At 38.4% G+C, this 12,176-nt stretch overlaps 1 protein-coding gene across 1 annotated transcript in view; it reads left to right on the top strand.

Annotated features, from left to right (window-relative positions):
• Positions 1 to 11,823, top strand: part of LOC309800304 (monocarboxylate transporter 1-like) — a 36,935-nt gene extending 25,112 nt beyond the window's left edge. Inside the window, exons 2-5 of the mRNA XM_082614367.1 lie at positions 1,540 to 1,800; positions 2,828 to 2,971; positions 6,251 to 7,117; positions 10,653 to 11,823. Coding sequence (XP_082470493.1) covers positions 1,584 to 1,800; positions 2,828 to 2,971; positions 6,251 to 7,117; positions 10,653 to 10,906 — 1,482 coding nt within the window. The 5' untranslated portion in view covers positions 1,540 to 1,583 and the 3' untranslated portion in view covers positions 10,907 to 11,823. The remainder of the gene's footprint in view (positions 1 to 1,539; positions 1,801 to 2,827; positions 2,972 to 6,250; positions 7,118 to 10,652) is intronic.
• Positions 11,824 to 12,176: the final 353 nt, after the last annotated feature.

Genomic DNA, 12,176 nt, shown 5'->3' with positions numbered 1-12,176 from the left:
AGAAGATCCTAAGGAATCTACACACACACATATATATATATACGTAAGTCTATTAGAACTGATAAATGAGTTTAGCAAATTTGCAGGCTGCAAAATTAACATACAAAAATCAATTGTATTTCTAGACACGAGCAATGAAAAATCCAAAAGTAAAATTAAGAAAACAGTTCAATTTACAATATCATCAAAAATCATATTCAGGAATAAAATTAATTGCTAATGGGTACAGGGTTTCTTTCTGGGGTGATGAAAATGTTCTGATATTAGTGATGATAGTTGTACAGTTTTGTGAATATACTGAAAACCACTGAAATACAAACTTTAAAAGGGTGAATTTTATATGTGAATTATATCTCAGTAAAGCTATTATTTAAGCAAATCAATCGTGTCTTTATAAACCAGCAACTAACAGAAAATGATTTTTTTAAATTACCATCTACAAGAGTAATAAAAGCTACCTTGGAATAAATCTAACAAAAGTTGTGCAAACCCTGGGAATTTTATAATTTTACAAAGCTTTTAGAAACTTTACTTCTATAAAAGTTTTATTTAAAAAACCTAGTCTTGTAGCTTCTTAAGCAGAACTCTTCCTAAGAGTTGTTTTTTTTTTTTTAAAAATCACTACAGGATCACTTTCTAAATTATATTTGAAATGTTTCGATTAGTTAGAAGGTGAGCTATTTAAAAGTTGATTTCTATGGATAGGAAGGTAGGATTTGTATTAAAGAGTAAGGAATAATAAAATATGATATTGTCATTGTTGACCTGTACAGTATTAATACTGTACTACATCATTCCAGGTAATGTTAGGGTGGCCAGAATGAGTATGATAACATATTGTTGGAAGGTTTATTTTGACATAAAATAGAAGCTGTTTTAAGTAAATCAAAGGAGAACTTAATTTCTCTAAAGTAGACTGGTAAACCTTTTGGCTCTCAACTTCTCCCACCTGCTAGTAATTCATAATCACATTGTATTTCTTTTTCTAACTATGTTTTTCACTAATGCTGGGGCTTAAGAAGAAAAGGGGAAATCTTTGGTTTAAAACTACTAGTCTCTGATATCAGGGTTCATTTTTTAAAAAAATATTTTATTTATTTATTTATTTGGTTGCGCCCTGTCAGTTGCAGCAGCCGGGCTCCTTAGTTGTGGCATGTATGTGGGATCTAGCTCCCTGACCAGGGATTGAACCCAGGCCCCCTGCATTGGGAGCATGGAGCCTTAACTACTGCGTTGCCAGGGAAGTCCCTCAGGGTTCATTTTGCAGGTTTAAACAGTATTGGTCAGCCATCATTTAGGAATCTTTCTAGTCACGTATTAGTAAAAGAATACCTTAAATCTAAGCAGCTAGATGAAAACCCAACTTTACTGAGCTAACTTTCCAGCCTGTTAAATGAGAATCTAATGCTTGAAATGACCTTTTATTTAGAGAATTGCTATATGCCTTTATTTATTTATTTAATAAATGTAAGGGATTTTATGGGAGTGCTTTGTTACTGACCTACTTGTTATGTACTATTTTAATTTCATACCCTTTAGATATTTGGATTTGAACTGCATTTTAGAATTCATCTTTACTTACAATGCCACCATCAAACGGAGGTCCAGTTGGATACACGCCCCCAGATGGAGGCTGGGGGTGGGCAGTGGTTGTTGGAGCTTTCATTTCCATTGGCTTCTCTTGTGCTTTTGGCAAATCTATTACTGTATTTTACAAAGAAATTGAAGAAATATTTAAAGCCAGCACCAGCGAAGTGTCATGGTTATCTTCCATCGCGTTTGCTGTCATGTATGGTGGAGGTAAGTACTCATGACCTGCTCTTTTAACTTTCAATGGGTAGACAAAAGCTCCGTAGTAAGTGCTTTTTGTTCTTGATGGCTTTATCAGTGAGATATTTGAAATGTTAGTTCTTGGAGTTATGTGATTACAGTCATGTTTTTCATTGTCTTTTAACAATAAAAGCTACATAGCAGCTGTGTGCTCTGTTAGGTCAGTTATAAAATGGTGTCATTATAAAGGATAACTTTCTTTAAAAATGTGTTTTGTGTTGACTGCTGGGTATAGAAAGGTAATTGATGTTTGTATTTTAATCATATACCCTGTAAGCTTGCTAAACTCTTGTTATTTCCAATAGTTTATTGGTAGATTTTTTTTCAAACATTTTTGATAGACAAATCTTCTGCAAATACTGATAGTTTGGTTTCTCCATTTCCTGACACCTTTTTCCCCCCTGTCTTACTGCTGGCTCGGACCTCCAGTATAACGTTGAAGAAAAGAGGTGATGGTAGGCATTCTTGTTTTGTAGTTCTGTTTTGGTTGTGTTGTTGTTTTCTGTGAGAAATAATACATTTTAGCTAGTTTGTAAATATGCCCTTAAGTCAGAAGTTTGATCAGACTTGCTCATAAATCTCATTGTTCATGTGTGTTTGCTCTAGATGACCATCTAAAAATTTAAAACAAGCAAACTTGCTACGTATATGTGGATAATCCTAGATACATGAAGAATCCTATAAACACTTATAATCAGGGTATTTGCAGCCTCTTCTGCCTTAAAATAATTAGATTATTGTCTTGCATACTTTAGTTAAAACCCACCTAATATGTCCTAGATATATAGAAAATGTACAATCAATACTATATGTATTCCATTACACAGACCTGTGACTCTGAAATAAAGATAGAAAGTAATATTCCTTACCACTGTCTTTTGTTTTATCTGTTTATTTTCTGGGGTGGCATCCTGTCATGTTGGTAATGTCATATGCAGGTGTGGATGTGAGGGCTGGGCTTCTCCTCTATATGACTAAGCTGTTTGTTCTCTCCTAGGTCCTATCAGCAGTATCCTGGTGAATAAATATGGCAGTCGTCCAGTTATGATTGTTGGCGGCTGCTTGTCAGGCTGTGGCTTGATTGCGGCTTCTTTCTGTTCCACTGTGCAGGAACTTTACTTGTGTGTCGGAGTCATTGCAGGTGAGTTGCTACTGATGTATTTTCAAGCATTAATTTTTGTGTGGACTATTTATAGCATTAATTTGCCAATTCTTTTGAAAAATGAAAGTTGTTTGTTAGAAAAATGACTAGGTCACTATTTTTGAGAGCTGTTGATATGTTAATTTAAAAAACCCAAGTCTTTAAAGAAAGTTCTGGCACTTAATGGGTGATTATTTTTATTGAATGAATAAATTGAAAGAGATTCTTTCCTTTCTTCCTTTTTCTTCCCTTCCTCCCTCTCTTTCTTTCTTTTCTTTTCTTTCTTTTTTTGTTTTAAGAAAGAAGATAGTGGTGATAGGTAAAAAGTTGTTGAAAGGGGGGCCATTAGCTATTCCCACTCATTTCCCATTCTACCCAAGAAGGAATTGGCTCAAATTTGAGAAAGAGAGAATGTCAGATACAAAGCAGTTTCTGATAGAAAAGACAGATACATTTTCAAGGGATAAAGTACATGCATGAGGAAACCCCCTTTCTAATAACTAAATTAAGAAAATAAAATTGCTGAATATAAATACAATCGACACCCATAGCTCTACAGTTCAGATTAAACTACCATTAATATTTTGATGCCATATCCACTCACTTTTCTATGCACACATAGAATTTTTAGAACAAAAAGGGATGAGATTAGTGAAGTCAAACAGAAAGACAAATATCATATGATATCACTCATATGTGGAATCTAATTTTTTTAAATGATACAAATGAACTTATTTACTAAACAGAAACAGACTTACAGATATTGAAAACAAACTTATGGTTACCAAAGGGGAAAAGTGTGGGTGGTATAAATCAGGAGCTTGGGATGAACATACGCACACTACTATATATAAGATAGATAACCAATGAGCACCTACTTATAGCACAGGGAACTCTATACTCAATATTCTGTGATAACCTATAAGAGAAAAGAGTCTAAAGCAGAATGAATGTATGTATATGTATGACTGAATCACTTTGCTGTATACCTGAAACTAACACAGCACTGTAAATCAACTATACTCCAATAAAGTTAAAAATTTTTTTAAAAGGGTGAGATTATGTATAATGTTTGTAACCAATTTTTTCACTTAATAATACATCATGTATTATACATAGTTTCTCCATCTCAGTAAATATACTTTAGCAGCGATTATTTTTTCATGGGATAGATGGATATACCATAATTTATTTCACCATTCTCTAATTGAAGGACATTTAGATTGTTTATATTTTCACTCTTTTTTTTTTTTTTTTTTTTTTTTTTGTGGTACGCGGGCCTCTCACTGCTGTGGCCTCTCCCGTTGCGGGGCACAGGCTCCGGACGCTCAGGCTCAGCGGCCATGGCTCACGGGCCCAGCCGCTCCGCGGCATGTGGGATCTTCCCAGACCGGGGCACAAACCCGGGTCCCCTGCATCGGCAGGCGGACTCTCAACCACTGCGCCACCAGGGAAGCCCCTATTTTCACTCTTAATAAGCAGTATTTGCATGATAGTGCTTCTGTATGCATCTTTGTGAAAATGATAATTTCCTTTGGATAAATTTGTAGAAGAGCAATTACTGGGGAAAAAGCGTTTTGATATCATTGGCCAAATACTCTTTTGGAAAGGTTATAATAATTTACAGTCCCACCTGCAGGACCTGAGATAATGCCAATAATGGGTATTATCTTTTTGGATCTATACTTTTACTACATTAATTAAATTTTTAAACATTTAACTATTTTAACTCATCTGGATTATTTGAATAACATAAGGAAGGAATAGAACTTTACTTTTTCCCATGTGATTATTCAGCCTGTTCATTATTTCATTTATTAATTCACTCAACAAATATTTATTGAGTCCCTAACTATATGCCAGGCACTGGTCCAAGCTCTGTGGGGAGAGCCAACATGACAGGCAAGATTCCTGCTGTTTAGTGGAGGGAAGCAGACAATAAGCAGACCAACAAATAAATGAATAAATAAGAAAAATATTGGGTAGTAATAACTGCTTTGCAAAGACTTAAAACAGAATTTTGATAGAGAAGGATTGAACAGTCCCTTAAGGGAAGGCTTCTCAGAGGTGGTGATTTTAAGTTGAGATCTGAATGAAAGCTAGGAGAAGGCTTTGTGAAAATCTAGAACAGTTACACTTAGCACAAGTAAGAATAGACTGAGATGAGGGCAGGGAGGTAGGTTAGGGCCAAATCATGGGACCTCTAAATCCAGAGTGAAAAGTTATGGACAGGCAGTCATTAGAGAGATTGAAATGTGCATGCATCCTAACCTGGTTTACCTATTAGGGAAGCAAGATTGGGAGACCATTTAAGAGGTTATTGGGATAGTTACTGTCCCAGCCCCATTAGCTGAAAAATCCATTCTTTCCCTATTAATTTAAATGTATCTTTTGGTTCTGTTTCTGGACTTTCTGCCCATAGTAATCAGTTTTTCTAATTTTGAATAAGTGCCACACTATTCTAATTACTGTAGCTGTACAATATATTTATATCTCTGTTAGGGTAGGCCCACCAGTTATTTATCCTTTTCCAATAGTTCTAATGCATTTGTTCTTCAGGTGTATTTTAGAGTCATTTTACCCCATTAGAAAAATAAAACACATTGAAATTTTCATAGAAATTTCATTCAATTAATGGGTTTACTAAGGTAGTGTTAGCATCTTGACAATGTTGTGTTTTACTATCCAAAAACTGTTTCTCTCTCTCCCTCCCCCTCCCTCTCTCTTGCTTCCCTTCCTTCTGCCCCTTCTCCTATCTTGCTTTCTGAATTTATAAGATTTATCCTCTCTCCTTTTTGCTTTCAATTCCCTATTCCTCAGGAAAGCTAAAATTATGAAATAAGACAAAGGATCTTACATTTATTGTTCTTTTTGTTACTAAAGGAAAAAGAATTATGTTTTAAAATATACATTTTTTAGGGACTCCCTGGTGACCCAGGGTTAAGACTCTGTACTTCCACTGCAAGGGGCCTGGGTTTGATCCCTGGTCGGGGAACTAAGATCCTGCATGCCACATGGTGCGGCCAAAAAATATATACATATATATATATACACATATATACATATATATACATTTTTTATATTATAAATCTAGTATTTGCTGCATAAAGACTTTATGTCTGTATTTATTTGATAACAGTCCACTTAATGACCTACTAGTTATAATAGCCTCTCCTGATTTTGACCTCTTTCCACTTCATTTCTTTGCCTAGTTAATTAATTCCAAATATGTTTCTGACATTTACTGGAGTATGTGATTCTTTTTTCCTCTCTCGCCAGGTCTTGGGCTTGCCTTCAACTTTAATCCATCTCTGACCATGATTGGCAAGTATTTCTACAAGAGGCGACCATTAGCAAATGGACTGGCCATGGCAGGCAGCCCTGTGTTCCTCTCTGCCCTGGCCCCCCTCAACCAGGCTCTTTTTGCTGTCTTTGGCTGGAGAGGAAGCTTCCTAATTCTTGGAGGCATCCTACTAAACTGCTGTGTGGCTGGAGCCCTGATGAGACCAATAGGGCCCAAGCCAACAACTGCAGGGAAAGAGAAGTCTAAAGAATCCCTTCAGGAAGCTGGCAAATCTGATGCAAACAAGGGGGCAGGTGATGCAAATACAGAAGTTAATGGCAGAAACCCCCCAAAGGAGAAACAGTCCGTTTTCCAAACAGTTAACAAACTTCTGGACTTATCCCTATTCAAACACAGAGGCTTTATGCTGTACCTCTCTGGGAATGTGATAATGTCTTTTGCGCTGGCTACACCTTTAGTCTTTCTTAGTAATTATGCCAAGAGTCAACATCACTCTAGTGAGAAGTCTGCCTTCCTTCTTTCCATTCTGGCTTTTGTTGACATGGTAGCCAGACCTTCTATGGGATTTGTAGCCAACACAAAGTGGATAAGACCTGGAATTCAGTATTTTTTTGCTGCTTCTATTATTGCAAATGGAGTGTGTCATATGCTAGTACCCTTATCCTCTAGCTATATAGGGTTCTGTCTTTATGCGGGATTCCTTGGATTTGCTTTTGGGTGGTTTGGCGCTGTATTGTTTGAAACGCTGATGGACCTGGTTGGATCCCAGAGGTTCTCCAGTGCTGTGGGATTGGTGACCATTGTGGAATGCTGTCCTATTCTCCTGGGGCCACCGATTTTAGGTATAGTATGTCTCCCTATTTCTATGGTTCTATTAACATAAAACAGGCAGAGAAGATTAGGAAGGTGACAGAAAGCAGAAATCAGCGAGCTGCTTGATAGTCTTTCTTCGCTTCTGTACCCTCAGTGCTGGCACAATGCTTGGTACAGCGTAATTTCTCAAATACTTAATAGAACTGAATTAAAGTGAATCATCAAGCTGAAAGAGGAATAAAAAACTATTACACACTTAAGTATGTATAATAATTTTTCCTGATAAAAAACCTAACATGTTTATTGTAGAAAAATGTATAACCACCTTTAACATACTGTTGGTGATTTCTTTTTAATTGTGGAGTTTATCTCAGCAGTAATATTTAAAATACTAACAATAGGTACCAGGTGAGGGCTAACAGTATACCAGGGACTGTCCTAGTCATTTTCTATATTCTGTCATATATTATAAGTCTGTGATGTAGGACAATTATTGTTCCCGCTTTATAAATAAAGAAGTAGAGGCTTCTAAAAGTGAAATAACTTGTCCAAGATCACACAGCTAGTAAGTGACTATAGAACTTGATGTATTATTCTCTTAAGAATGCTAAATGATGAATGGATAAAGAAGATGTGGCACATGTATACAATGGAATATTACTCAGCCATAAAAAGAAATGAAATTGAGTTATTTGTAGTGAGGTGGATGGACCTAGAGTCTGTCATACAAAGTGAAGTAAGTCAGAAAGAGAAAAAAAAATACTGTATGCTAACGCATATATATGGAATCTAAAAAAAAAAAAAAGGTTCTGAAGAACCTAGGGGCAGAACAGGAATAAAGACACAGACGTAGAGAATGGACTTGAGGACACAGGGAGGGGGAAGGGTAAGCTGGGACGAAGTGAGAGAGAGGCATGGACATATATACACTACCAAATGTAAAATAGATAGCTAGTGGGAAGCAGCTGCATAGCACAGGGAGATCAGCTCAGCGCTTTGCGACCACCTAGAGGGGTGGGATAGGGACAGTGGGAGGGACATGCAAGAGGGAGGGGATATGGGGATATACGTATGCATATAGCTGATTCACTTTGTTATACAGCAGAAACTTAACACAACACTGTAAAGCAATTATACTCCAATAAAGATGTTAAAAAAAAGAATGCTAAATGGTTTACATTTTAAAATTATTATTAATACAAAACACAACAATAATTGGGACTTCTGGATGTGACTCATGCTTTTGAGATTATGTACTATAAAGGAAGGAAGGATACATAACTGAAGATCCACTACTGACCTGTCCACCCTCACTCCTCCCTATATATACCCAAGGAGATTCCAAATCCTGTCCATTTTTGCTTCCTAAATCTCTTTCTAATCTGCCCGTTTTCTCTCCATCACAACTGCCACTCATCCAAATCTCCTATCTTCTATCAGTAGCCTTCTAATTTTACCCATATCCACTCCAGCTGTTCTTCATCTCTTAGAACACTCCAGTTGCTTCCCACGTTCTCAGGGTGAAGATCAAATTCCCTGCTGTGGCCTACTAGGTCCTGCGTGGCCTGGCCCACCTGTGTCTCCAGCCTCATTTCCCACCACTCAGTTTGCTCTGTGCTTCTCCTCTCACACCCTGTGCTTCCTCCTACCACCTGCCTTTGCACTCGCTGTTCTCTGCCCTGAGCCTTTTCCCATCTCCCTTCTCCTTGATAACTCCTATCCTCCTGTAAGTCTTGGCTAAGTTTACACTTTAAGAAAAGCCTTCCTGGGCTTCCCTGGTGGCACAGTGGTTAAGAGTCCACCTTCCAATGCAAGGGACACAGGTTCGGGCCCTGGTCTGGGAAGATCCCACGTGCCACAGAGCAACTAAGCCCGTGCTCCACAGCTACTGATCCTGCACTCTAGAGCCCACGAGCCACAACTACTGAGCCTGCGTGCCGCAACTAATGAAGTCCACATGCCTAGAGCTCGTGCTCCACAACAAGAGAAGCCACCTCAATGAGAAGCCCAAGCACTGCAGCCAAGAGTAGCCCCTGCTCGCTGCAACTAGAGAAAGCCCGCGCACAGCAACAAAGAACCAACCCAGCCAAAAATAAAAAATTTTTTAAATTAAAAAAAAAGAAAAGCCTTTCTGACCCTACTTGCTGGTCTTAAAACCCCTATTTTCTGCCTTCAAACCTTCCTTGTAGCACTTGTCACAGTCTGTGTAGTTATTGGATTAACATTTCTCTTCTCCACTGAGCTGTGGATGTTACCTCCTTTGCTCACCCTTAACTCAGGGCCTAGCAGACCCAGGGCCGTGTGTATATTTAGAGAATCAATAAGTATTGCTGAGTGCATGATGCCCTGCATTGGAAAACCATATAGAGTCATATTTGAATTGGTTATTATGTCCTTTATATGGGTAGTATTTTCCAAAGTTTATTTCTTTTATTTATTTATTTGGCTGCGTTGGGTCTTAGTTGTGGCACACGGGATCTTCATTGTGGTGCTTGGGCACCCTAGTTGTGGGGCATGGGCTCCAGAGCATGTGGGCTCAGTGGTTGCAGCACGCGGGCCCTCTAGTGGTGGCTCGCGGGCTCTAGAGCGTGCAGGCTCAGTAGTTGTGGCGCGCAGACTTAGTTGCCCTGCGGCATGTGGGATCTTAGTTCCCTCACCAGGGATCGAACCCACATCTCCTGCATTGGAAGGTGGATTCTTAACCACTGGACCACCAGGGAAGTCCCTCCAAAGTTTATTTCTTAATACTAGTTTGAGATACTAATAAATTTTACTATTACAAGGATTTCATGGCCAAAAAAAGATTGGAAACACCAAAGTAAATAAGTTTCTTTACCTCATAAATAAGTAAATAAGTTTCTTTACCTCATAAAGCCTTTAAGAGAAAAGACTGTGTCATTTCCAAATTTACTTGACTTTGGAAACACTAGGGAGTATCCTGTAGCACAGAAGTTATGGTGCAGGCCTCAGAGTCAGACTTGCTGGGTTGAAAGCCAACCTGTTTCATTTACAAGCTTTGTGACCTTGGATGAGTTACTGAAGGTTTCTGTCCTTCGGTTTTTCTGTTATACAATGGGGATGATGCTGGAACCTTCCTGTTGTGAGGATTAAGCACTTAGAATGGTGGAAAGGTGTTGCTGTTAGTTAATGTTTTAGCAGAGGATGAGTGTTCACAGGAACGCCCTTTGGGAAATGCTGATGTCAGAGAAAGTGCATTGGCCTGGGAGACTGGAATTAGCTCTATGGCCTTGGGCAAGACTACTAAACCTCTTTTGAGCAACAAATTTTTCCATTGAGTATTGAGAGGACTGACTCTAGGTGGTCTCTAGGACTTTCCCAATTCAAATTTGCCAAGATTTAATTATTTTCAAGTTGCTAAAGATAACAGAATACACAGGGCCATCCAAAATCAGTTGACATCATAAACAAAAGATCAAATAATTTTGAGCAGTTTCTGTTTAGACTTTTATGAGCTCTTTGAGTGGATCCTTAAGCTTTATTTGGGAAAGGTATAATTGTTTACCCACATAACTTTTTTTTTTTTTTTTTTTTGGACATCCTTAGGTCGTCTCAGTGACATATACGGAGACTACAAATATACATACTGGGCATGCGGCATAATCCTTATTGTCTCAGGCATCTATCTCTGCATTGGCATGGGCATCCATTATCAACTTGAGGCAAAAGAACAGAAGGCAGAGGCGAAGCAGAAAAAGGAAAGTAAAGAGATGGAACCAAAAGAAGTTATTAAAGCTGCAGAATCTCCAGAACTAAAAGGCACAGAAGGAGGACCCAAAGAGGAGAAACTTTCAGGCTGAAGTCAGGGATAAACAGAAGCTTTGGACCAAAGATACTTGAAAAATTCTACTGAATCATGTTCTACTCTTGGTGCTTACAGTGGATAGTGGACATTTTTGTGGAAGTCATACCAGGTGTTCATTGATAGAACTTTTATTTCCTTCCTTTACAACAGTCATAATAAATATGTCACGTCCTTTAGGGGCAGGGGATTTGCAAAAGGTGACAGAAGGAAATAGCTTTTATTTGAAGTCATATTTATTAAGGTATACCTTAAATACTGTACAAATCCCTTTTATAAGAGTAAAGTTTAATGAATTTTGACACAGGTATTTTGTCAAATAACTACCACACTAATATAGAATATTTCAAACAGCCAAAATGATTCCCTTCTGCTCCTTTGCAGTTAATCCCCTCCCCTTAACTATAGCCCCTGGCAGCCACTGATCAGATTTCTGTCCCCTATAGTTTTATCTTTTCCAGAATGGAATAAATGGAATCACATAGTATGTAACTATGGCACAATAGTATATATATGGTCTTTATCCTCAGTTCCTGGTATACAGCTCCTAGAAGCCTTGGAATCTCTGGAGTGATAAGAGTATCTTTTGCATGCTAATTAGGTGACTGGTGGCTGGAGACCCCTTTCTTAACTTCTAGGAGCTAGTCTCCAGAAAGGCCAAAGCATGATTAGAGGGTTGGAACTTTCAGCCCCATTCCCTGACCTCTGAGAAGGGGAGAGGGGCTGGAAGTTGGGTTCAATTATTAATGTCCAATGATATAATCAATCATGCCTATGTAATAAAACCCCCTAAACTACAGAAAGCTTCCTGGCTGGTGAATACTTTGAGGTACTGGGAGAGTAGTGTGCCCAGAGAGGGCATGGAAGCTCCCTACCTCCCCTCCCCATCATATTGTACCCTATGCATCTCTTCCATCTGGCTGTTCTGAATTGTATCCTTTATAATAAATCAGTGAACGTAAGCAAAGTGTTCCCTGAGTTCTGTGATCCATTCTAGTAATTTATCAAACTTGATGAAGGAGTCATGGGAACTCCCGATTTATAGCTGATAGGTCACAAGTACAGGTGGCAACCTGGGACTTGAGACTGGAATCTGAAGTGAGGGCAGTCTTGTGAGACTAAGCCTTTAAATCTGAGGAATCTGACACTAACTCTGGGTACTTTATGTCAGAACTGAATTGAATTGTAGGAAACCTAGTTGGTGTCTGGAGAGTTGGCGAAATGGTTGTTGGTATGGAAATAACCCACACATTTGGTGTCAGAAGTGT

The sequence above is a fragment of the Mesoplodon mirus genome, assembly GCF_964341445.2.
Source record: "Mesoplodon mirus genome assembly, chromosome: 3".
Taxonomy (NCBI): Eukaryota; Metazoa; Chordata; class Mammalia; order Artiodactyla; family Ziphiidae; genus Mesoplodon; species Mesoplodon mirus.
The sequence above is the reverse complement of the archived record's forward strand: the minus strand, read 5'-3'. Positions and strand labels throughout refer to the sequence as shown.